The sequence below is a fragment of the Acanthochromis polyacanthus genome, chromosome 4 (assembly GCF_021347895.1).
Source record: "Acanthochromis polyacanthus isolate Apoly-LR-REF ecotype Palm Island chromosome 4, KAUST_Apoly_ChrSc, whole genome shotgun sequence".
In the NCBI taxonomy this organism is placed as follows: domain Eukaryota; kingdom Metazoa; phylum Chordata; class Actinopteri; family Pomacentridae; genus Acanthochromis; species Acanthochromis polyacanthus.
In genome coordinates, this window is record NC_067116.1 from 15,784,954 (window position 1) to 15,812,348 (window position 27,395).

Below are 27,395 nucleotides of genomic sequence, written 5' to 3' on the forward strand. Positions count from 1 at the left end.
ATAATAGGCTTCAAGGGGTTAATGCTCTGATCACTGACAGAAATGATGTCAAAATTTGTATTGATTTGTAATGTTTTTGCTGTGTTTGACACATACTACTAGCACAGTACTGACTAGCAAAAAGATTAGAAAAAACATCATCACACCCACCTGTGAGACAGGTTTTCTGTTGCCAACATAGTATCTAATGAGTGCAGGAACACTGTCGAACCCTTCTCTTTCTAGTCGGTACTCTACTCTGGAGTAAGCTTCATTCAGCATCACTACCTGAAAGAGAGAAACCAAAGAACAAAGACAGTTATTTACTGGTTAGTATTTCAGTGCAGCTGTGGTCCTTTCAAGTACTGCACTCACTATAATTACAAGAAAACAAAGGGTCTGCTGTTTTATAGCTTGTATTTGCTTTTTACTGTGTTCTCTACATTAAGGCTTAATTTAATGTTTTCCTTTTTTATCAAGTTTATTGGGGACATTTTGCACAGTATAGGTAGACAGGTACCATGAAGACAGAGAGAGGCATTCTGTGAGTTTTCATCTGGCTGGATCGCACTAAGAATAAACACCACAGCCTGCAGCTACAGACATCTGCATGCTACTGTCAGTGCTGGCCGCTATAAAACTAAGAGGAGCTGCTTAATCTCATAGGAAGCAAGATATTTTGGAAAAAGAAACCAGTGTTTAAATAACTGATAAGAACTTAACAAGGATGTCCATAAATGTTTTCTGGTGGTGGATGCTTGATACAATAAAAGGACCATTACTGAGAAGATCACTATGCCAGAGGAGCGTAACACACAGCCACCAGTTCACCCTACTAAGTTAGTACATTCAGATTTACAGTAAATCTGAAAGCCTAAAAAATGATTCACACTATGGTGCAGCTTAGGAATACTATTGTATCTATGAGACTCAATTTAAGCAATCAGTTGTTTTAAACCATACATGATTTTTACCTTCTTGTTGATTTTAAAGTGCTGAGCAGCATTTCGCCACTGGCAGGTCAGAACGTAACTTCCTGGACTGGACATTGAATCACGGATCAAGAAATCTCCATCACGCTGCACCAACTTTTCTGCAACCTGGAACAAATCAGAGGGCTACATGTGAGTACACACACACGCGCGCGCACACGGTGGTTGTTTACAGTACAAACGTTTCATTAAATTTAACGATGGTAGGCTGTTGCACTGTTACCATCTTTAAGAGCTCAGAACTAGCTGATCCGTAGTAGTTACATAAGACCTGAAGACACTTAAAACCTCAACCTGTTACTGTCTATCCAGTTAGTAACATATGTTTATGTTTTATGCTTTAACACGTGCTCTTTGATTCATTTAATACTGTATGTATATTTTGGTGCATCTATTAATCTATTGGTCAAATGACAGAGAAAAGTAATATGCAATGTTTTTCAGAAATCAGTCATTTGGAACCAAAATTGTTAAATGTTTGCTGAGTTTCAGCATCTCAAATGTGTAAATTTGATGCCTTTTTGTGGCATATCCCACTACACTGATGATTTTGTACTAATCAACTTGAACATGACATATTTCATAAACTAAACAAGACAAGAGAGTATCATTGAAATTAACAATAAAAATAATCTTGAGTTCATTACAACATTACCTCATACAACTCTAACTGTAAAACTCAGCTATCATTATCTGACAGCTCTTGAAAAACAGGTACAGATGTTGACAAATGGATTACAGCCTATATAATTAATTCACACTTAAAAACAAAGGAGAGGCTTAACAGACTATACTGCATATTTAATTTAAAAAATGAATGATGTTTGGATCTGACAGATCAAAAATGAGCGATTTTTTTTCTATATTTCCATTTCAGCCATGTTCTGTTTATTGCCTCTGTTCTCTCTCTCTCTCTGGAATACTTACACACAACCCTTCATATGCACTCACAGGCTTTAATTAAGCAAGTGTTTGTATAGTATATAATGGTAGTTTAGTTTAGCCAAAGGAAGCAGCTTATTAAAAGCGATTACATCTCAGCGCCGGCTTTCAGAGGGAGCACACAATCTCTCTTTCTCCCACACACATACACACAGCTCCATACAGAAAGGGGGCTTTCTATAGGCTGACCTAATGTCACAACCCCAGTGCTGCTGCTGAGGCTACTATTTAAGCTGTAATCTTCCTGTGAGCACTGTGTGTGGAGTATGTTAGTCTAATAATAGGTGATCTGGTTCAACAAGTTTCTATCCAGGCTTTAAAAGGGAGGGACTGGTGACTCAGATTTTTTTCGTGTGTGTGTGTGTGTGTGTGTGTGTGTGTGTGTGTGTGTGTGTGTGTGTGTGTGTGTTACCTGTCTGGGAATTGCCCCGTGGTACCATGCATGGCTCCTCGGCTCCTCACAGTTCATCTTCAGCTCTTCCTCGAGCTCTCTGCGAAGTTTCTCTGAGGGACAGTCCAGGATGAACTGATCTCTGGAGAACTGCAAGAAAAGCAGAAGGCGGGATTGATTCCTGTGTCCAACATCACTGAGAAACACAGAAACAGTGACAGTGTCTCCGTTCATCCACCCAACCATAACTTTAATGACATCTAACTGTCAATATTGAATATCAGTTCAGTTTCACATTTCCTAAAACAAACAGTAATGAGGTCAAAGTTCAAAGCTAACAATATCCATCACACATAAATATGAGATGCTTTCCTTCCTTTGACTCCAGTGGATCTTAACAACTGCAAGAAAAAGGAAAGCGTACAGCAGAAAAAGTAAAAAGAGAGACAAAGAGTAGATAATGTAGAAGATGCAGAAGACTGATGTGGTGTCTAGTCTTTGATGTGTGTTCTTTGTCATCCGTTCACTGCATAGCACAGTGGATCCAAATATGTTTAGCTTTTAATCCCTTTAAAATGATGCAGTTGTTCAAAATAAGACTTTTCATCTTCAGGTTTATGGAGTGCAATAATCAAATTGATTAAATCATTTATTCATACATTTAAAAAATGTTGTGTAACTGCATTGTTAATGTTTTGTTAGTAATCTTGTGGTGCTTCAGAGGTTGTCGTGTGGCTGGAACCACTCCTGCAGTTTCTGCAGAAATGTTCCAACTAAACTACAGCATTTACAGTATATAAGCCAAATATACTTAATTTAAAGTTCTGTCAAAATGCACAACTGTCCTGCATACTTTTGTTGTTATGTGAGCATTTTCTTATGATATACAGAAATATTAATTTCAAAAACAGGGAAATCATTCGTATTAACACTTCAACCACTTTGCCTCGTACTACTACACCTATACCTCCTCCTCTACTATTATGGCCAACCTTACCACTGCTACTATAGTAATATAATACTAATTCTAATATTTTTTTTAATGCCACACACAGTAGGAAACTCTGAAACTGCTGCAATTGAAAAGCAAAGCATGAAACAGTACATGCACCAGACTGAAACACAACATTAAGGCTTAGCGAGGAACCAAGCTGACAGTAATAAAAGCTTGTTCAAGAAAATAAAAGTCAAGTTCAATTAAGTCTTTGTTGTATATATGACCAGTAAAATCACCTGTTTGTCACATTTGGCTTTAAGGTCATGTTAAAGACTTTTGGGGAAATTTATAAAACCAAACTGACTGAAGGTCACCCAAAACATGAAGCATTAACAATCCAGCGTGCCAGATGAGAAACAGATCTTGTAGAGTAATCTAATCAATACAACTAAATATTTGATCACTAAGTTTAATTCCAACTGTAAGCCCAGAAAGTTTGGACAACTGCAGCTGAATTGAAGGACAAAAAGCTCAGGTAACAGCTCCTGACAGGACGTTAAGTCAGCACAAGCACCTGCAGCACAACACACACACCCCAAACACACTTACATGACAGCTGCTGGGTCTCTGCATCGTGACTCTTCTCCTCGTCCTCAAGCACAAACTTCATAGCAGACACTTGCCATGTCACACACACCGCGGTTTTAATCTCTGGTGTTAAACAGCTCACATTTAAAACACACACAAAGCATTTTGTTCAAACTCCCTCAAACGACATGCTCACACCGTCTCTCTGTCTGCGTCTGCCTGCTCAGTGATTTTCTCCTCAAAGCTTTCTCTCGTGTCTTCACCCTGTGCCATCTAATGTGACGTCATCACCCTGACACCACCCAGCTGCCCGGACCTGCCTCCACACACACACCCTCACCTGATGAACGTAAACACACACACAGTGGAGTGACGCAAACACTTTCCTGAACTTAGTCTCTTTAACCTGTTACTGAGAGCTGCAGCTGAATTTAACCAATAGTTGATAATTGGGTTTTGTTATTCCACTATCATCACTTTGTTGTTCTGTTCTGTAAATATCAGCTCGAAGAACGACATACAAAGAATATACTCTGTACCCCCGCAATGTCAGAAAGCCCTGAAGTCCTAAAGTACCTGGAAAGAGTGATTCCCCCTTTGCTGCAGGGAAGTATAGTCAATACAGAGCAGCTTTGAATTTGGTCTTTGATCTGTGTTTATATTGGTCCTCTGCCAAAAAAAAGGTTAATCAGTGATCTGTTCTGTACTTCGGTACATCTAGCTTTATGGGAGACCGTTCCTGCTTAGACACATAATATCAGAACATGAAACAACTGTAATGACGTTGCATGTCTAGAAAAACTCATTTCAAACAGTTTTAAACGACTGACATTGAACAATATTCAAATATTTATTCAGCTACATAAGAACATCCATGTTTTCTATATCTCTTGACAGTGAAGCTCCAATAACGGATATTAGTGGTTAGTTAAGTTAGTAACACTGAATAAAATGACTCCCTGTAATATGAAAGGGTTGTAAATTTGTAGATTCAACACCAGTTTTTATCTGGTTTTATCAGTCAAAGAGGCTCAGACATTTGCTTCATTAGAGAGCAAGAGAAAAGAACCCAATAAGGATGCCCATGTTATTTCTTCTGATTAATGAAATTAGATAGATATGTGAAAAATATGTTCTCCTCTCATCCGAATGCTCACTTGTATGTTTGTTTATGAAGCTGGCCTCACAGTGTCGTCTCTTTATGGTAAAAAACAATGTACAGTGACATGTGAAAGAACCATGCCCACTAACGCCTCTCATTCAATCATAATAGAGTCACCTGGTGATGAGAGAGCATTACTGAATGTGGTACAGCATTTATAAAAAGGTAGTTAATAAACAACATTACATACAGCAGTCATGTACACCATTATGACCACTGACAGGTGAATGAATAACATCGATCATCTTGTTATAATTCAACGTTCTGCTGGGAAACCTTGAATCCTGACATTCATGTGGATGGTTGACATGTACCACCCACCGAAACACTGCAGGTCAAGCAACCTCCCAGTATCAACAGTTGCCACCCTCAGCAGGACACCTCGACACACCACAAAAACTGCTCAGGAGTGGCTTGGGGAGCATGACAGAGCTAAGCTGTTCACTAGGGTTCCACACTCCCCAGAGCATCTGTGGGATGTACCAGGATAAGCCTGATCTAGTCTGGTCCCACCCTGCAACCCACAGGACCCACAGAATTCACTGCCACCATCCCGGTGCCACAGGACAACCCCAGAGGATGTGATATTAAAAACATGAAGACACTCCTTGAACATGTTGCTGCATACCTGCATGCATGAGTGGATTCAAGACAGACAAAGAGCTGCAAGTGAGCTCCAACCGGCTGGCATTAACACGACACGCAAACATATTCTAAAAGGAGTAACTGAGTCATGTTTATGCATGAAATTGGAAATATGTCGGTAAGTGCACCCATGAAACTGAAACCTTGTGCTTCCACACCACACATTGTCTCTCTGTGGCTAGCTACCTCTCATTTTCATGTTTTGTGTTTTTCTCTCTCTCTCTAAAGTCGTTAGAATAGACCCTCTGCCCTCAGTCTCTGTGTCTCCATACATGACAGGAAATCAACGTATCACGTTTCAGCTGCTGCCTAGAAAACAACAAACAAATCATAGGCTTTGTGTTTTTTTATTTATTTTTTTGGGCCTTATTTGACAGGCTAAGTGAGAGGAAACAGGGGGAAGACATGCAGCAAAGGGCTGCGAGCGGGAATCAAAGCCGGGTCGCTGTGTCGGAGACCAGCCCATATACGTGGTTCACCCGCTTAACCCATTGAGCTATACGGGCGCCGCATTTGTAGTTTGAAGCGACTTGTCATGTGCGGTGGCGCAACAGTGGAAAGTACTGGGGGCAGTAGAATTGAACTGTCCTTCAGTTGTACCCTGCAGCTACATTGATTCACAGGTCGTCAGGTTCTCTATTCAGTGTCGTTGAGTCATATAGTTGGCCGTACTGAAGTCAGTTTTGTTCCTGCTTTTCCAAACTAGTAATTCAACAAATAAGAAAAATATAAAAGCTAACAATCTAAATTACATTTGTAATACAAGGCATTAGTAATTTAATGATGATTTATTTATATTTTCTTTTATTAATGAGAGAACTGAAATGATTTAAGCTGTGACATAGCACCGTATAAATAAGACAGAGCTCGATTACTTCCGACATCTTCCACATTCTTGTTTTTTGTGTCATTTGGTAAACCCGGAAAACGGAATGAGAAAGAGGTTTTCTGTTTTTTAGTGTGTATGGAACGTTAAATAAAAACATAACTGTGTGTTTTCTTTTTTCATATTCAGGTGGCTGATCCAATAAACAAGAGAAGCAAAAATTTAAAAAATGAGTTTGGCTTTTGTGATATATATTCCACTATTTGAATAAAGCCTCCTTCATTACAGGAAACAAAATCATTGTGAACAATAGCAACACATTCTCATCCTTTCTAAGATTTACAAATCAGGAAATTTTAGCTCCTTCAGGAGAAATGTATGGTTCTGTGTCTTGCTCAAGGACACAACATGTAGGCTCAGGTTCAATTTCCACTCCCACATATCTGATTACTCTGGGACAAAAGGAGGCAGAGTTGTAAATCTGTAGAGATCACAGCATCTTTATTTGGTTTCACTTTTGATTTGCTTTACATCTGTTTTTCCATTCTGTGCTGTGATGTGTTAGAGCAGCATGTTACACCCATAACGCTTTGCCTGGGCAGCATGCTTTTCCTGTTGTACTAGCATTGCACAACAATTTTAGACTGCACAACCTCAACTGGATAAACTGAAAACACAAGAGCTGATTGGGAATAATCTCTGCCTATCTGGCTTTGTTACTGATTACACTCACATCTGTGACTGTTACTTTTGTCACAGCCACAATAAAAAGGTTTTACATCTGCAGCCAACAGACTGATGAACGAAAGAGTGGGAGGGCTGAGAAGAGGAGAGCGCGGCATTAAAATGACAAGGACATTCTGTACATAGGAAGGAATGAATAGGGATGTAAATGGATGGAGAGAATAGATGGGTCACGTGCATCAGAATGAAGAAAAAGAGGAGTGAAAAAGCACAGGAAGGAAAGGGAAAATAGAGTGAAGAGAAAAGAAAGGAGCAAGAGAAAGATGGAAAGGGAGGATTAATAGGAGGATAAGGATATGGTGGATGCGAGTGTTTTTTATAGGCTGGCCCTTAATAAGACCCTGCAATATGATGTCATTCTCAGAGTGGCTACATTTATACCGAACCGGCCGTGTGTGTGGAACACAACACAGCACTAACAGTAAATGGACTGAATTGGCTTTACCACATCCAGCCTTTCTAACTTCCCCAATTCTTTTTCTCCCCTTTTCCCGCTTACAGATTACACAAATTTATAGCTTCCAGCTTAACTCATTAAATCAGACACCTTCAAGAGTGAATGACTGCAACTTAGATGAAAGATATGACATGTGATTCATTGACATTGAGCTTCCCTTTACATGAACTGCTGCACCTACTCAGTACCTGTAATCGCTATGACAGGAAGCAAATGCTTTCTCTTTTACTATCACCATCCCACGATAGTGACTGATTCAAAATGACTCAGACTGAGTCATACTCAGGGGTGAAGGTAAGTGTTAGGTGAAGTTCTGCAGAATCATTCCATACTTTAAAGAAGTCCTTGAACTGATCTTAAACTGAAACAGCTACACTAGGAGATGCTGTTTTATTACAAGGTGCTATGTTATTGACATAAAAGATATAAATACTACTTCCATTACCTAGAATTAATGAAGAAAGCTCCTTCCCCACAAGTATTAGTTTACTGATAGATATTTTAAGAAGAATAAAAACACTTCCAATCACACATAATTGAAGTCTCCTTGTTTCCTTTTGATTTTAAATCAGTGTCTTCACAAATATTTGCAAATGTGCAAATTATTACACTTTACTGAATGCTGCAGTTGTACTCAGTTAATTAGGAAAAAATGAGCTGGTATCTCACATCAATTCACCGCACCAAGGATTCTAACATTTTTATACTATGGTGCATCTGATATCGCTATAAATGATTTTTAATAAATTATTTTAAAGCATCAATATATGCAGTATTTTTCAGGTAAGATGAGCACCTGGCATGTCATCCATTCCCACCATCACCATTTCTCCCAGCTGTCTAAAAATGCCATGAAACTGGTTTAGAAGGAACAGCAACCAGCATTGTTCAAAAGAATCTCAGCAGTGACTGGATTCTGTGGGATGTTCTGGGTTTTAGACAAGAGTGGAAAGTGTTTTTTAAACCCTTTAAATTATTCTGTGTGTGTATGGTGGAGATGATACGTGACTTTAAACCAGGTCTTTTTGTTGCTTTGACAATCCACTCTGTAGTGGTGAGCAATCAGAAGCTGCAGACAACTCTATAAGCTGCTTGTCCTTCGAGTTCAACTAGGTGAAGAAAAAGAACCTTTTAGCATAATAACTCCCGTGGACATTATAATCCTCGACTCGCCCCAATCCTCTGTGTACTATAATGGTATGTAAGAGCTGAAAGCTGACATGAAGCACTGAACCTAAGATTCTCGGATGACATCACTGGCCTATAGTTTATTTCCAGCCTTATCACATTGACCTGAGAACATGTGGGATGAGAAGTAATGAAAGAGCTTGAAAGATAGGATAATTTGCTATAACACTGGTTAGAAAAACAAGTTCAGTTTGAATCATGTTGGCAGAAAACCACAGCAGCATTTCACCAATTAAACCTGCTGCTGAGTCAGTTTACCAACAAGCAGGTTTGAAACCACAGCTAAAATACTGCAAGAAAACCGAATAAGAAAACTGAAGCGACACAAGAACTGAGCTACTCCAGTTGGAAAAATATTAAAAGCTATTCCTCAATCAATCTTTGGGAGCAGTGTTGCAGTAATTTTAGGACTCTTCAGCTCTGGATTATTATGAAACTGATGTCAAAAGAGGTTTTGAGTGAAGTAGCCATAATCATGATTGGGGTCTGAAACTAACCTCAGACTAACCTGTCTGTGAGGTCAGTGCAGGGATTATGGGCACAGCAACAGTTTACAGGCAATTCTGTGCCAGACATGACAGATCATTACACCTATGAAGAAGTGTTTTAGGTTGAAGTCAGGCTATGCAGCTTTTCAGTCTGTGTGCTAAAACTTACAGCACACAACCATTTAGTCTCAATTTAAATTAGTTTGTGTTCAGTTAAGTCTCAGTTCAGTTAAGTCTTTCAGGTTCAAAACTGACTTTTTTTAAGTTGAAATAAATTTTCAAAAATTAAATTGAAAACAAACTTCTGGCATGGTTTAAAAGGAATTCTGCAATGGAGAGATACCATCAAATGGGTTTCACAAGGCCAACCATCATCATCATCATCACCATTAAAATAACATTTTGGTCTGCTGTTTATCTGGTATTTCCTCTTCCATTCATCATTCTCTCCCTCATGTTCTAAGTTTTTGTTTATCTCTCTCTTTCTAGCATTCAGGAGTATGTTTCTCTCTATAGCTACAGTGATATATACACCCAACCATCAAACCAAATGAAAATGACACTTTTAAAAGTGACAACATGAATGAAAATTGTCAGCAGTACAGGTACTATAAATATACATTCAGGAAAAAGGCAAATAAAACTTTTAGATGCTGAATGCTTACTTTGCTGCATTCTTACTACCTCCACCTCCAGTGAGAATGTGATGGCTTTTGTTTGTTTGTTTGCCAGGAAATTTTTGTCAGGAAATTCTAATTTTTCAATTCAGCCTTTTATAGTCAATACAGTCTCATAAAAACACCCAGTTTCTCTCTCTGGCATTTGACTGGATGGGTTGTCTCAAAGCTATAAAGTGTAATAGCTGTTGATCTTTTGATTTCTACATCTCTTCATCTTGGCTCCATCATCAAAATGTCCCTACCTTTCCTGTTTACACACAACTAAATACATGAATCTTCCTGTGTTTGGGCCAGGAAGCGTTTGACAGGTCGATCTGGGAAAGCTAAAGAGGGTTCAACATGAGTGCCCCCTGTGAGATAACGATGTACAGCAGTGTGTGTCTGTCTTAGCAGTAAATCTAGCATTTGACTTGTATTTGAGAAGAGATTTAGTCCCAGACATACTCACACTGAGGACCAAGACAGGTGCTCTGTGTTTAGTACAATTACTTGTGTATTCAAAACTTATCAAATATCCTGACTGATCATCAAAAAGCTCACGACTCCTACTAACGTTCTTGTGGCCAAAGGGGATTCAAAATCTGGTGGACGCCTGACACCAGAGGAAGGGAGGATGTTACAGTAGCACATTACCGCTCATGATGTTGAAACATGATAATGAACTAGCATGCCTAGGAAGGGTTCAGGTGTCCACATACTTTTGACCATACAGCGTATGCATCTGACATGCACAAATTGAATCTTGAGTGATTGTTTCCAGGCTTAAATCTTAACATGGATACTGACTCCATGGGAAACAGTTTATTACACAATGTTTTAGCTATAGATTTAACGACACATTCAAGATTCAGGCTCAGAGATAAAACATCTGATCACAACACAGTAGAAAAGATTTATCTCAAAGCACCGGGCTTCATGCTAAGAACTAAACACTGTGTTTTCAGCAAAGTGATTTCCATTGTAAAGAGAGCGAAAAAGAACAAACAGCTTTGTAGTGTACAGTTTGTTTATTTTTGTGCTATGGGCAATATTCCCATGGGAGTAATGTAATCTGTATGTGTAGAATTACTGTATAATGACATACAACATAATCTGCTGCTCCCCCACGTCTTCTTTCGTTTCTGACTGTTTTGTACTACAGTTTCTGATGCAAAGCAGGTCAATAATGTCTCCAATGACTCAGGATAGCAGGTCAAGAAACTTCTGATATGTGCCGGCACAAATAAACTAAGCTGGCTTTCTGTGTTATATGGCGACCTCCCAGAGAAACAGATGGAAGAGAGGAAAAAGAGAGAAATGGAATAAAACCCCAGGCTTTTTGGAATCAAAAGTAAAAACAGAGAGAGGGAGATGGAGAGCACAGAGAAAAGCACAGAGGAAGGATGAAGGGAAGGCGGAGTTAGAGGGAAAAAAGTTGATAAGAGCAATTGAACACCCAGAGATGTGGATGATAGGGAGCAGTGTGGGTGATGTTCTTGTTTTGTTCTGATGGAGAACAAAAATTATGACACATGCAGAAAACGAGCTCATGTCACATCAAAGTCACTCAAATGAACAGACTGACTCTCTGTAAAGTAACCAAGACAGTACTTTAGGATCAGCATCATTATAAACTTAAGCTGTCCTTCACACTGACCTGACATGTCAGATTTTGTGAATACACTCTTGGCTTTTGCTTAACAGACATTACACTACATTTGTTTCTCTGACAGTGAATGTGAGGATTCACAACACAAAGGCACGAGGTCAAGGCTGCTCTTCAGCGAAGTGACTCTACCACTGGCAGCAGCAAAGCAGTCATGCAAGATAATGACATACGAGGTTAGACAAGGTAACGATGAGGGAGCCCAGGCAGTGATCAGGAATCAAATCTTCCTTGCATGTCTCATTTAAAAGGTTCCTATTCTCCATATGTTTTCAGGGTGTTTTCTCTGCTGCCATAGAACTGCAGGCATCAACATTTACATTAATTTTATTCATGCTGACTTAAAGTTGAGCTTTACTGATTATTAAAGCACCCTGACAAATCTAAATCTAAGCAGCTACGGTGCATTTATTTGCTGATGAAGATCATTTAAAATGACTGAGAGCATCAGACCAGCTACTTGATGAACCTTTTAATGAGACTGCTTTGTCAACTTATTGTTTTTTGTAGTTTGTTGAGTTTTGATTCGTCTAATTGGTACATTCATATGGTTTATGTTGGATTTCAATTTTATTAATGTCTTTGAATGGTGATAAAAATGATTTACTACAAATGAAGAACAGCTACAGTGAAAGATAACCCAGATAGCAAACTATGGGTGAATCAATGTTGAATCTATGTTGAGACCTAACGTCGAAATTATACAGAAAGCGCAAGGTTGATAAAATGTTGAGTCAACGTTTGCTTTTCAATCATAAATCACACTTTACCCAGATAGCAAAAGATGTTAAATCAATGTTGAATTAGGGTTAAGAAGGTTGAATTGTGGTTACGGTTGAAGACTGATGGTTGGATCAACGTTGATTCAACAACATTTTGTCAACATTGAAGTTTGTGTTTAAAAGATACCATTGAATCTACATTGTATTTTGGTTTAATTAAAATGTTTGACAGGTCAATGTTTAATTAATGTTGAATCTATGTTTGCAAACATGTAATCTATGTAAGCAAACGTTGACTCAACATTTTATCAACCTTGCGCTTTCTGTATAATTTCGACGTTAGGTCTCAACATAGATTCAACATTGATTCACCCATAGTTTGCTATCTGGGAATGGACACCCCAATAAACTTAACAAAATTAAATGCAACAAAACTACTAAAATAACTATGTGCATATTGTCCTCTATCTGTCTGTGGAGATCCAATCACTAAGTAGCATCATGTGACAGATTTGCAATAACATATTAACATGTACTTTCCTTTTTCCAGGTACAAACTACATTTAGACTGCAGATGTCAATGATTCAGAACTAGCAGAAGATCTCTGGGCTGCTCTAAAGCGGGACAGACTACGTCACCTCAGCCTCCTGCACTGCTGCCTGCTCCATCCAATCAAGTTAATGACATTCATACATTGCACTGACGTCATAAAGAAGACAAACTACCACAAGTTAGTAATTTATCATCCACATGAGGACTATCACCCTCGTCCTGGTACCTCTCTGTCTATAACTATCTGTGTCTCACCCATGCCATCACACACTGCCTTGTCTGTCTGCCAGAACTAGTTATGGATGAAGCCAGCTATATATCTCACACTCACACACTCAGTCAGACAGTCACACAGTCGGTCATTTATGAGAGCGTCTGGTCCGAGTAATAAAAGCCCAGTGTTCGACTCACAGAGAGAAAGTGAAGGAAAGAGGAGGACTATTCAATGTGATTAGATTTTGTAGTCTGGAAGTGTTACCATGCACTTTTTGGATTGTTTTGTAGAAGGCAACATTTGGTTGTGTTTTCCTAAATGTGCCTCTTAGTGGACTGGTCAGTTTCCTGTGGTCTTCAGTAAATAACAGCAACAGATTAAAGGAGTCCTGAAAGCGGTGCACTTCAAGAAAATCTCTAATATGGCACGCTATTACTACTCTAAAAAATTAGACACTTTTGATTTAGGACTGAACAAAAATGTTCTCGTGAAAACATGCCAGTAAACAGCATAAAGGCTGCAGCATGCAAACAAGCACAAAAACACCTGCACATGTGCACATGCAATCACACTTTATGTATCGGTTTTCACTCTAACACAAACACTGTTCAATGGCACAAAAGATGCAGCACACATGCACTCCTGTTTTCTCTCACCTTTGCATTGATGACAGAGTTCTTGTGGTAGAAGCAACACAGAGCTGCTGTCAGGGCCTTGAGGTTGCAGCGCTCCGACATTCTTGGCAACTTTTCTCAACTGCCAAGACTAACTGGGTAACAAATGCTGCCTTCAGCAAGCTTACTTCAGCTGTAAATACCAGCTCTAGTCACCTTGACTACAGACCCAATGCACAACTTCAGTGACTTTACCAACTGACAAGTCCCAAATCATTGTCATTTGCCTCTTCCAGGAAAGAGACCCAACATCCCCATCAGGACAACTCCTGTTCGTATCACTCTGTCATCCCTCTGTCTCTCTCCTCCACAGTCTCCTGCAGAGTGAATCCTCCACCGTTCACTCAGCTCTACAGATCCTTTCTCATACTATTCCCCTGCCCCCCAAGCTCCATATATGGGTTAGAGAGAGACACATGTGACATGGTTTGAGCCAATCATGTGAGGATTGACTGGGAGTGGCACTAAGGCAGTCTGCCTCACATGGATGATGGAAGGAAGAGTAAATACATACATTCACAGATGCTATATATTACAGCACATATTTTGCATCAAAAAACAATATAATGTCTTTAATAAAAATATCTGTTACTTTGGCTTCCATGTTGATGGTGTTTTAATTTCTGTAAGTGACGCTCTTTCAATGTAAAACCATAGCACGTATCACGGCTCACAAACAAACAAACAAACAAACTAAAAACAAAAAACGCATCACCTACTAAAGTGGCAAGATGTTTTCAATGAAAATAGTTACCAGATACTCACAAACATTTTATGGGTTGCAAGTTCAGCCACTGTTGTGTACTGAAAATAATCTATAATACCGCTGCATGAGTGTCTAGACAAGAGGAAAGAGTCAGCTAGGTGTGTGTGTGTGTGTGTGTGTGTGTGTGTGTGTGTGTGTGTGTGTGTGTGTGTGTGTGTGTGTGTGTGTGTGTGTGTGTGTGTGTGTGTGTGTGTGTGTCTGTCCTGCAGAGTGACGCTGATAAATAGCCGGCCATTTGTGTTACTTAATGACTGCTGAGCAATTACACCCACTCGCTAGTTGAGTGCTGCAGCTTTCCCACCAATTCTTTCACACACAAACATACACACTCCGATAGACAACAACAGCACACAGACACAACTTGACAGAGGGAGAATGCACAGCAGCGTGCACAGGCAAACAGAAAACTACAAAAAACAACCATGAAAATATAGTATACACACAATTATGTCTTCACAAGAACAGCCACATGCACATCAACAAATACACTGAGGGTGACACCCCAGCAGCAACCAGTTAAAGGAATATTCTGCCGCAGGAAATGGAGCCACTAATTACAGTGTGAACTCTCTGAGGATCCACGAAGGAAATACATGTAGAACATTCCCTGGGGCACCGCACAGCAGCACACACACTCACACACACAGCACTGCCAACCACAGCAGCCCCAAATCACCAGCTAGGCCAAATGTCCACCTTAAAATACACATATCCATAGCTCCAGGAATGCTCTGGAAAAACAACGGGGGACAGAAATCGGCAGGCCGAGGTTCTATATTTTCTATTTCTATCTGTTTGTTGCTTCTCACAAATGGACTAAGAGAGGCAGAGCTGAGCTGTTTCAGCAACTTCAGCTAATTACATCACAAAATGGGAGCGGTAAGATGATTATTTTTGTTATGTAAAAATGGTATTAAATATGTAGTTTTATTTAAGATATGTATTTTACTGGGCAGCAGGGATGAGACGATGGAAACAGTGAGTAGTGTTTGAGCCAATGATGTTGCAAGTAAATGATGTGTACTCCATTCGTGGTTATGTCTTAAAACAGTACTTCACTGGTTTTAGTGTTATTTTCCATGTAATTTTATGTTTTCTCCAAGTCTGGCTCCTACGGTACCCATAAGGCAACTTAACAGTTTGGCTGGACAGTTGGGTATGTTACACTAGTTGTAGCTAATATAGCCTCCACCTGCTAGTCTTAAGCAGAAATGAGGAGTGGGTTAGGGTAAAAGTCAGGGGCCACAAAAGTTATCAGAATTCCTCCTCCAGGGACAAGCAATGGCAGCATAAAATATAATACCAACCCATCCAGTAGTTACTGAGATACTTCAGTGTGAATCAAAATGGTACAATGAGTGACCATCCATTAGCAAGTTACACATTTGTATTTATGTTCTATTTTTTGACACACAGAAAAGACAGGACAAAGCAAAGTAAGTCATCTTTTTGTTTTTTTGTTAAATAAATCTGCCTTACACAAGGTGTACCAAATTGCATCTGGTGGCAGGTAGCACAAACAGTTTGTGCAGCTCATTGTGGATTGTGCCGTCAAAACAGCTCTGACTTGTTGGGACATGGACATGGACCACTGCCGGTGTCCATTGGTGTCTGGCATTGACACAGTGGCAGTGGATCCTTTGGGTCCTGTGGGTTGCAGAGTGAGGCCTCTGAGGATCAGGCTTGGTCTGGCACATCCTGCTCGAGAGCTCTATTGGTTACAGATTAGGGTAGTTTGGAGGGCAGGTCAGTGCTTCAGGAACTCTGTCATGTTCCTCGAGCCGTTTGTAAGAAGTTTTTGTGGCATTTCACAGCACTTTGTCATTGTTGTGGAGGTTGCTAGTATTGTGGAGTTACCATTGCGATGACAGAGTGTGCTCAGTCTGCAACAATATTTAGGTGGGTGGAACAAAAGTAAGAAAGTAGGAATAAGACCATATAAGAGGTCCTTCCCAGCTTAATATTGCATTGTAATGGAATAATTAACGTTTTTCACTTCACCTGTCAGTGGTTCCAATCCTGTGGCTGATCTGTGCATTTACATTGTAATGCTGTTCTACAGTCTACATGCTGTGTTATCAAAATCAGTTTAATAACGATGCCTCATACTGAAGTAGACATTCAACATGTAAATTTAGTACATTGTCTGATTCTCTGTAACTGCTTGGAGGTTTGGTTATTAGAAATGGGATTTATACTGACATACTATAGCAAACATTCACAGAAAAACAGTATGCCATAATTTCTGTTTCAAAACAGTTGGGCAGCTTTCATTAGGCTCTGCTGTTTACCCTCTGGCTAAGTCTGCCTGTCTGTGTACATGTTTGTGTTAGTGATGGTCAATGGACTGTGTCATAATGACAGTAACATTAACGAGTGCAATGTGACGCTTGCACTAGTCAAGCAGTGGGACGATGCATTGTATGTGCCTAAAAAGAAAATCCAGCTCCACAGATGTTTCTATGTTTTGCCTCAAAGTAAGCTACACTGAAATACAAGACAAGATGATACACAGCCCATACGCTGCAGTTAAAACCATATCCTGCTGATGTTCAAAATGCAAGAACATGAGTTTTCAGTCAATTCACATAAAAGGGAAGATCTGCTTTAAAAGGAACAGGGCATGAAAATTCAGCTTTGTTAACACTTAGCAAGCTAAAACGGTATTTGTCCAACTGCAGTAAATGGCAACTTTATGTGTGGTCTAGACATTGCAGTTCTTTTTAAGAGCTTGGTATCAGACCTGACTATTTCCGACGAAATGCTCTGCAGCTTGCAGCATACTATACGTAGTAATCAGCTTGCAACGTGATTAGTATGCACTGTGCCTGAAACCTCAGACTTCCTACAGTTACTGCAGAAGGTCCGCAGCATGGAATATACTTTCACTTCACCAGTTTTCTAGACATTTTCAGCTTTCAATATACATTAAGAGAGTGCACACATCTGCCTTTGCCCTCATAGTTAAGCAATTTAATGTCACGCTAAAGACACCCAATCAAAACTTTTGACAGCATTTGAACCTTCTGTATTTAACAAGGTTATTTATAACTCATGAGCCATGTAAAATTGCTTCACCCAGTCTATACGGTGTGACCCTGATCTCAACATGGATCATTACCCGAAGTGACCGTTTTCTCAGTGCCTAAACGGGCAATGACTGCAAACAGGAAAAAAGCAGCAGTCTGTGGATTCTTAGAAGAAACTAAGCCGGTCTGTTAGGTATAACTAATTTCAGAAAACCAAATCTCTAATATGAAAATGATACTGTGCATGATGATCTGAAATATGACCACACCTCTTTCAAAAAAAAGTTGTTATTCTGAGAGTCTAAAAATTGAAATGCCACTGAAGTTATCAGAATGACTGAGGACGTCATGGGAGAATTATTAATCATCATCTATTGCAGCAGGCTGTTAGGTCACTGGCCAGCTGCCTGCTCTGCTTAAAGGCTGACAAACTGAGTAATTGTTTGGCTGACAGACAGAGATACCCACAAGCTAGCTGATGGAGCTGCATAGAGGGGTGGCTGTTTGCCTGTTTGCTATTTGAAGCCATGCTGGCTCGCTGACAGGCTAGTGGTGATGCTGATGAATGTCACACTGTTGTTTGAACTTCAAAACTCTAAACGCTGACTGATAGACAGGTGATCAATTTACGGTTCTGGAGTCTGGTGGTCACATGCTGCAGTATCTCGATTTGACCACTAGATTGTGCACTCTTCTAAAATTTCACAGAACTGTATCTAATTTTAGAGTTGAATGAACTGAATTAGTAAACATTTGAACGATTGTTTCTAGCTTACGCTTGAATAAGGTTCTTATATCCTTATTATTATTAAATACCACACTATAATACTGTTGTTTTCTGCATGCATTTTTGTGTATTGTATGCAAAGTGTCATCCGCTTTGAGAGTAAAAAGCTACTGCAACCTGAGACCACACACACGTCCACACAGAGAGCATTATTGTTTCCTAAAGCTCTCTCATGAGGGCGTACAGCAACCTTCAAGTCAAAGAAGGGGAATAAAGAGAAAAGAGGCTGAGTCTTTTAGAAAAGGCTCAGTGAAAGAAGAGCTGTGTTCATTATGACTCACAGAGGAGCTCTCATTTTCTCTTATTAGCTCATTTGTCATCAAAGAAAATGAAGAAAAAGGAGTAATATATCACCACCTATTGTACCACAAGTGTTATCTTCATTACAAGCAAAACATGTTGAATCAGCTGATGAGTGTTAAAATCAACGATCTGCGTAAATAAAGATAAAGAGTCTTAAGAAGTATTTATTAAACTGCTGTAATCCAGAAAAAAACTCAAAAACTCTCATTCACGAAGTTTGTTACATAAAACGTTGTGGCCGTGGTATGATCAGACTTAACTGACAGTTTTGGCAACATAGGCAAACAACCCCACAACTGCCAGTGTATTTATATTTTACTGTTGCTACATTTTCCCTGTAAAATATATGACTTGACATTTTCCGCACTTTAAATCAGTGAAACAAGTAAGGACAAAAATACATACCGGTACATCTCACATGTGGGAAAACCAAAACTAACTTTGGCACAAACATTGCATCCATGTCTTCACTATATTACCTACATTTCATTTTCCACCACATGCTTTTCATTTGTTTTCAGTATTGCAAACCCACCAGCTGCTTAGGTCAAAGCAGCACTTCATTGTGAATTTAAATGAACCTCATTACATGTTGTTTCTGCTTTTAGAGAAGGAAACCAGCTAATCAGATATGAAGCTGAATTTAGACTTCAAACAGCTCTGGAAGTAGGAATGTCCACCTGGAGAGAAATTGGCCTTAGGTCAGTTAAGGGAGGGATATATTTATAGACGCTTCCTTTCCTGCATACATCTATTCCTTCTCAATTGTACTGTACATAATCGATGAGCAGTGAACAATGCAAAGCTCACTGCATTGACACATTAATGTACTTTTGACCTTTTGACAGGAAATGACACTAAGCACCTGTACTGCCTGTTGCAGTCTGTGCCTGTGTACGCACATGGACCTGCATGTATGTGTGTTTTCATCCAGAATGGAAATGCAAACACACCTGGAGTAGAAATGTAGCAGACCTGACAGCTATATGTTCACACATATTATATACTACCTAAAATACAGCAGCTCCATATACGACCAGCGCACACACAGGTACAAAGTGTGAGCCACACACTCTGTTGACGCTCACTCACAACCCTAATTGTACTAATGTAATAAACACAAAGTTCTGTTTGTGTATGTGTGTGCAGGTTTGAGTGTGCATGACGTTAGCTCCCACATGTGCGTCTGACTCTCGTGGGAAGAACTAAGTTTGCTTTTCACACTGAGGTGTCAGCATCCAAACACATGAGCCAATAGATGGAGGATTAATGGATGGAAGGAGAGAGAAAGGGATGACGTTATATTTAAAGAAAGAGGACATGGGAAGGAGAACAGGACCTACTATCTCTTGTGTGGTTGGGACTGTTTTACACTGTAGTCTACTTCTGTACAGTTAGTGCTGGTAAAACAACAGTTACATGTGATATCTGATAAGGTTTTTATGAAACTTAAAGGGAACAGCACAGCACATTTTTGAATGACGATGCTGCTGATTCCAGGTCAAAGTAAGATGAGAGTCGGGATGGTCTAATGGTTAGTGTGGAAACCACATAACTGCAAAGTCAGCAAATGAGCTGTTTTGCATGCTCTTTTCTCCTGTCTACTTTATTCTGTCCTATCTAACAAAGGCAGGAATAAGACCATGTAAGAGGTCCTATTGTTTATCTGCAATTTGTTATTAGGAGATCTGTAAGGACAGTTTGTCATATCAGAGGGTTCAGGATAAACTCAGCTGTACTTAAGAAAACACCCTGGACCCTTTTTTATTCTTATTATTGTTGTTATTGTTCCTTTTAAATTTTCTGAAAGTAATGCAATATGCCAAAGTTTCTAAAATGAGTCTCGGTTTAGTATGTTTGCTTTAACAAAATAACACACAGACTTGGCAAAGATGCAGCATGAAATTAAATCAATTATATTAAATCATGCAACATCTGATATAAAGAATAGGAAAACAGCAGCAGTAGTTCTGTGCCAGTTTTCGACCTCCTCATTTGGTTCATGTTCCAACAGTATTTAAATTATATACCCTGCCTGAGAACAGACAAGTTTATTTTTTAATGTGTATGTTGTTTCTGAGATGCACTCGTGTTTGATGGCCTTATATTACCTTCATTTCCTTAGTGGTCAAACAGAAACTATACCAGATACAAGACAAGATGACAAAGGTCAAGCTTCAACAGAATGAATGTTGTGTTAATCGAATGATCATCTCTCTTTAAGCAGAGATTCGTGTGCGTGTGTGTGTGTGTGTGTGTGTGCGTGTGTGTGTGTGCGTGCGTGCGTGCATGCGTGCGTGCGTGTGTGTGTGTGTGTGTGTGCGTGTGTGCGTGCGTGTGTGCGTATGTGTGTGCGTGCGCACACACAATATGATTTAAAGCAGTGAAACACCAACAGCGCCTGCAGCTTGTATGACTGAAACATGTAATAACCTTGAAGTCCAGGAGCAAGTGCATTAACTTCTCCTAAGAGTGATGTTCACCCTGCAGCCTGAAGAAACAGCTGATTGGTGTTTTCATGTCTCATGTTGGATTCAATACACTTTCTTGGGTTTTACAAAATTTGTTCATCTTTATTTCAACTGGAAATATGCCTTCTTCTTTAGAGCTGCAGTATTTTAACAGCAGGCTGGAGGTTGAGGTTTTGTGTAACTGGTAGTATTACTTTTATCTTCTACTACAGCACTTAGTGAGCAGACTTCAGTTCATGAAACCATACTGAACGTTATGGCTGTGTTGTACACTTTGTGCCAGCTTTCTGTGTTTGTGTATTTTAGCTTTTTATAACTAAAACATTGTAACGTGTATGAGTAGACAGAGTAACACACAGTTGATTTCTGTCAAACATGTGTTTTCAGTATCCAAACCTGCATGCAAAATATTCACAATGATTCTAATGGCAGCAACAGTAGTGGCAGCTGTAGCTGTACAACTTTTGTCCATACACTGTACACAGTACACCACTGTTGCTCTTACCTTAACATAGTCCACTGTGGCGTCCAGGCCGGCAGCTGGCTCCCTGGGGAACACAGACAGAGACAGTGTCCGATTTAGAGAGCACATCTTGCCAAAGGAACTCAAAGCGCTGAGTGGTGGCGTTTGGGTTCTCCCTATAGCTCCTATTGCTGCACAACTGTTTGTACTAGATACAAGTCCAGGTGCTTCCCTCAATGGGGCTGATGCTGCTTCTTTAGCCCTCCTCAGTTCTTTTAGCAGATGATGCAGATCAGTGGAGGCGTGGCACTTTCTAAAAAGCTCTAAATGGATTTCACTGGTCCAAACAAGCATCCATCTTAGCCATATGCTCAACCAAGAAGGCGAACCTGCGCTATAAAATTGAAAGTCAACTGTCGTGGAAATGTTATCCAAAGTTCACCAGGTTTCACTTTGCAAGTGGGTTTCTCAGAGAGAAAAAGTCGAGTGAAACCAAACCTCACACTAAACTGAGTCTCCCCCTTTCGCTGTCCTATTCGCTGCCTGCCTCTCACTCCTTCTTTCTCAGTCAGTGGTAAACATGTTCACTCTCTGCCTGCCTGACTTGGCCTCCCTCCCTCTCTCTCCTCCCCCATCATAACACACATCACAGACACACGCCTCCCATTCTGAGCCCACTGACAATTTCACAGAGAGGTTAGAGCACACACGCAAAAACAGCACCAGCAGCTTTTCTCCTAAATCCCTCTTTATGTGCATTTTCCTTTGATTCTTTTATTCATTCAAAAACTGCTGACAGTCACATCACACAGTTTGACCTGTTCTGTCTCTTTCTCAGTCAACCAGCAGTTCCATCTGCTTTTATTGGTTGCTATTATTTTAAGGTAAAATCACACAGAAAATATTTTCAAACATTGTATTTTGGCATTTTCTTTGTTTTAACCACCAGCACAAAGTTTTCTTATTTTGTTGCTTGAAAAAAACACACATGCACACTCCATTACATCTATTTCTCTCCATTTTTGCTTAAATATTGGTACTCAAGTGTAATAATGCAGCTCAGTCTCTCTCCATGGGAGGCTTACATCCAAGGACTCAGGGGAAGAGGTAATTAGCTCAAATCCCTAGCTACATTAGCAAGGTTGCTAGTTTAAATCCCTTAAGCCTGCACTGGTGTTCCCACGGGAATATTAGCACAGTCCATTACTTACCAAACCAAATATGTTTAGCTCTAAGCCCTCTCAGTTTTAATATGGCCTCTGATAATGAGTGGGATTTAGTTATGTAACTGAACAGAAGCCTCCATTCACAACAATGTATAGTCATTATTCATAGTAGGTAGAGTGCTCAGGCCTTTCTGTCACACTCAAGATCTACTGCAGATTTAAGTTCGTAGTACCAAGGAAGCCCAGGATATGGCAACGGATCCTATTTTAGATCTTTAGATTACTAATATTATTATTATAATAATCAACACACATTGAGTTGCCCTTTCAAAAGAGGACACATCACCTGTTGTAGGCTGAAAAATTGCACATGATGCACTGCAAAAATTCTGATCATCAAGAGTGGGTTTTTATCGATCTACAGATGTATTTTAGCTTTGGTGATTATCACTTGACTATTTGTGAATATGTGTTAGGCTGTGTGATATTACAGATAAAATATATATTGATTTTCAATAATTCGTGATAACTTTTAATTATCTGCTTAAAATAAAGAGCAGGAGTAAAAAGGTTTTATTTAAGTTTACCCATTTTAGCCACTTTACTCTGCTTATCAAGGTACATAGGAAATAGTTACATACATTTACACACATAAATAAAAATAGATAAGGATTAAAGAGAGCGGAGATGATGGGGAGAAGGAAGGTGGCCAAAGGGACTACAATGTCAAGGTATGATCAGCAGTTATGGGCCAGAGACGGAGCTTATTGTTTGTTCATGCAACCAAACTCTGCCTTTTTATTATGTGCTTTCATGGAGGTTTACATCTGATGGATTTAATAGATATTACCTAACATTTGATCAAAATGTTTCTCATTGCTAGTTATAAAGTTTTAGTCGCATGCCACTATTACTTTCTCACTTAGGCCTAACGTGTAAAAATGTATTCCTTAATAGCAGAGCTGAAGATCAACTGTAGAAAGTTGAAGCTCAAACAGACCTGCTTTGTACTGTTTTATAGTGTAAAAAGCTGAGCAGTCCTTTGCTATGTTTTTTTGCAAATGTAGTGTAAATACAAAAGAGCTGCAACTCTCATTTATTTTCATTATAACTTAATCTCTTCACAATGTTTTAATTAACTGCTTTGTCTATACAGCATAACAGCAGAAATTGAAAAAAAAAAACCATTTCACTGTGTTTCAGTGTCTAAGGCAGTATCTTCAGTTGTGTCTTATTGTCTGTTTCTAAGATTCCAACAAATGTTTTTTTATTAAATGACTTTATGAATAGAATTAAGAATGTTCCCAGTATAAAGATCATTTTTGTTGATTGTTTGCCTTATAGTGATCAGTGCACATATAATTTATGTGGTTAAATTTTCAACACTGATGACGATGAAAACATAGAAAAGAATCGAAAAGAGAAAACTCAGCAAGTCTCTCTAGTCTTATATGTCAACTAAAATCAGACATTTCATTTGAAATTGACCATTTACTGTAGTCATGTGTGTTGCTTCTCTGGGGTCAGTGGTTGGCTCAACCTTTGATTGGCCCAAAACTGTGACCACACCAACCACCTGCCCTACCCTCATGACCCTGACCTGACCCTCTAGGTGGGTGCGATGAGATCACCACAGACAGACAACACCCATTTGATTTGTCCTGGGTTAAACATGCCACAACTAAGGGAAATTCCATTTTCCTTCAGACTCAGAAGGTCAAAGGTCAGGTTCACAAAAACAGCAGCAGGTACACAGCTGATATAGATTTGTTGTCTTAAACCCAGTTTGGTGGTTTTCTCCACATTGCATCTTGACGGATGTTTTATGTCTTTATTCTTCTTTGACAACATTTAGAAAACCTCACACCAGCACTAAAAGAATTTAAACAAAGTGTGGCAGATGTGAGATGGTCACGCTCAGGCATTTCAGACTACACAAGCTGACCATTGCTAAATTTGTCTTTTTCTAACCATGATGCTGAAACAGCATCAGACACTGGATTTTTCTGCTTCTACAACCACAAAACTGATCTGCAACACAGGAAAGGGCAGAGAAAGAAAGACAGAAAAAGTAGAAGTCAGTGAGAGAGGAAAAAAATAACAAGAGTAGGGAAGGCAAAGGCAGGCAGCACTCGCCACAATCTTTTTCTGGCTACTGTTGTTCTTTGCGCTTCACCACACAATACTCAGCATGACCACAGTTGGCTTTAGTTAGGGACTACACCATATTTGTGTGTGTGGGAGAGAGAAAGACTGGCAGTCAGAGCAATGGAAAGAGTTCACAGCAGGATGCAGAGTAGACAGGCAGCCTATAGAGGTCAGTATGCTTCCATTATAAAGATCAAAAACCTGAAGTCTGAATTTGCTGGATTTCCTTACCATTTCTCTGCTTTGTACTCATTATAGTGCATTAAGTATGCTAGAAATAAAACTAAATAAAAGGGCCTTCACTCCAGCAGTTACTCGCCAACAAGAAATACGACAAAAGACGACATCAAGTAATAAGTGCAATTTTGGAAAGCTACTGCTGTAAAGTATTGAAGTGAAAAATGTAAACCTTTCTTGTTGTTATATTGCTTTCAAAGATGCTGTAAAGCCCCATGTCCACTATTTACAAGAAATTTTCTTCCAGAGTCTCAAGGTGTGAGGTGTAGGTCATGGCTCAACTGGTCCCATGACCTCCACCTCACACCAGATGCTCAGCTTCAAACTAAAAACCAAGACGGAATTTTAAAATTGAATATTTTCGAATGTGCCTTTCTGTATTTTGTTGTGTTCTTGCATACTACATAGTAAGTCAATCTATAGGCTTTAATCACTGCAGGTTTAGAGGAAATATTAGGTGTTGTGGTATGTGGTCCAGATCTGGAATGAAGATCAGGTTGTAAATGCTCACAGGGTTTAGGAATCAGGCTAATTTCTGGGAAGGTTCTCTGTGGTGCAAACAAGGAAGAACCTGGGTCACTAAAGAAAGCACAATATGAGGGACAACCAGTACTCATTTCTGACAGTTTCATCAATGTTTGTGCAATGCTTTGTCACTGAAACAGAACATGCTCTTTTAAGATGCATTGTTACATTTTTTTTTTTTTTTGCAGAAAGTCATTTTTGTAATGTTGAATACAAACTTTTTGTTTTTAAATGTCAGCTTTGATACCCATTTTTCCCAATGCTTGTTCTTTGTTGTCATTATACTGCACATTATACTGCATAATATGCACTATAATATACAATCTGAATGCATAATACAATGTACGCTTTACCTTGAAGTGTGCTGTTAATGGACACAATTGTCCCACAATGCAATATCATAATGAAAAGCAGGGGGTGATCAATGCTGCTAAATAAATACATAAATTAATACATAAATAAAACTAATTGTGAATGGTGCTGAAACAGCTCAAGGAACACCTTAACACACAAAGAACTGTTACATATTTGGAAAAACATTTTGCTACTTGCTTCTAATGATAAATTGTGAGTGAGTGTGAGTATTTTAAAAGCTGGAATCATTTTGTGTCACTACCCACTTGTAACATGCATTGGTATCTTGTATTTCAGTTTGAAAAACAGCACTGATGCTGTACCTTTCATTTTGTGCAATTCCTTGTCCAACAAATAACATCTATTGAAATAGTATATATTGAGTCTTCTTTAAGTTAAGGTATTGTCACTTTTTGAGTGTGAATGAGCTACAAATTACCATCCTGTTAGAATTAATCAGTAGTAGGAATGTGTTGACACGTCACATGACGTACTTGGTAGTGTGAGGACCAAACTGCCACAGATAACTGATATTTCCCCCTACTGGTTACAATGCAATACAAACATTTTCCCAGTGCTTATTGCCATGTCATTTGTGAAATATTTTCGTACAGCTTCAATAGAAACATGTGATTACAGTTTGCTTTGATTAAAAATTAATTTTGTTCCTTGAATATCTGGATATAAATCCCAGTCATAAATCCTCCTTTTGATTTGCACCACAGAAGTGTCCCTCTGTCACAACCTGCTGTTTTTCTCCCTCAGTTTGTTAGAAGCATTAAAGGGATTCAAGGGATAGAAGTCTCCCCATATGTTAATGTGCTGTCAGTCTTTTAGTTGCTTTTGTCAGCAGTCAGGTACTGTCTATCACTTTAACTTCTTATGCTCCTTTTGGCCTTTCCTTTCCACTCTTTCCTTCTGCTGACTTTCTTTCTCCTCCCCCTCCTCTCTTGGTGGTCCTCAAGCTGCCCACAGAGGTTACCATAAAGACCAACTGACCAATCAGGAGCTAGAGCAACATAAGTTCAGGGGTCATAGGTCAGCTGACAGCATGGCACTGGAAAGTCAAGACCGACTAGCCAGTGGTTACATACCTCAAAGATACACTCCCTTCTCTTTTTATAGAAAACTCAGCTGTGAACTGAAAGGACATTTAACACGATTAAAGTATGTTGGGAAAACATCCTCTGATTCTGGAAATCTACTGAGTGGTTTAGTAACATCACAGATAATCTATTCAGTTATTTGTACATATAAAAAAAATCTTATTATCTAAATCAATGGCCTAATATTTCTCGAGATAAACTAAAATGCAACTA

The 27,395-nt window shown here is 39.3% G+C and overlaps 1 protein-coding gene across 4 annotated transcripts in view; it reads right to left on the minus strand.

Annotated features, from left to right (window-relative positions):
- The window catches only part of bcar3 (BCAR3 adaptor protein, NSP family member), a 71,664-nt gene that overhangs the window by 10,623 nt on the left and 33,646 nt on the right, over positions 1–27,395 (minus strand). For 2 of the 4 annotated variants that reach the window (XM_051947444.1, XM_022197930.2), the window contains 4 exons: positions 21,689–21,731; positions 2,326–2,454; positions 954–1,079; positions 151–267 (listed from right to left, as the gene is read on the minus strand). In XM_051947444.1, coding sequence (XP_051803404.1) covers positions 151–267; positions 954–1,079; positions 2,326–2,454; positions 21,689–21,731 — 415 coding nt within the window. Of the gene's footprint in view, positions 1–150; positions 268–953; positions 1,080–2,325; positions 2,455–3,850; positions 4,097–13,809; positions 14,181–21,688; positions 21,732–27,395 lie in introns of those variants that run through there. The other 2 variants (XM_022197932.2, XM_022197933.2) reach the window with 2 other exon arrangements.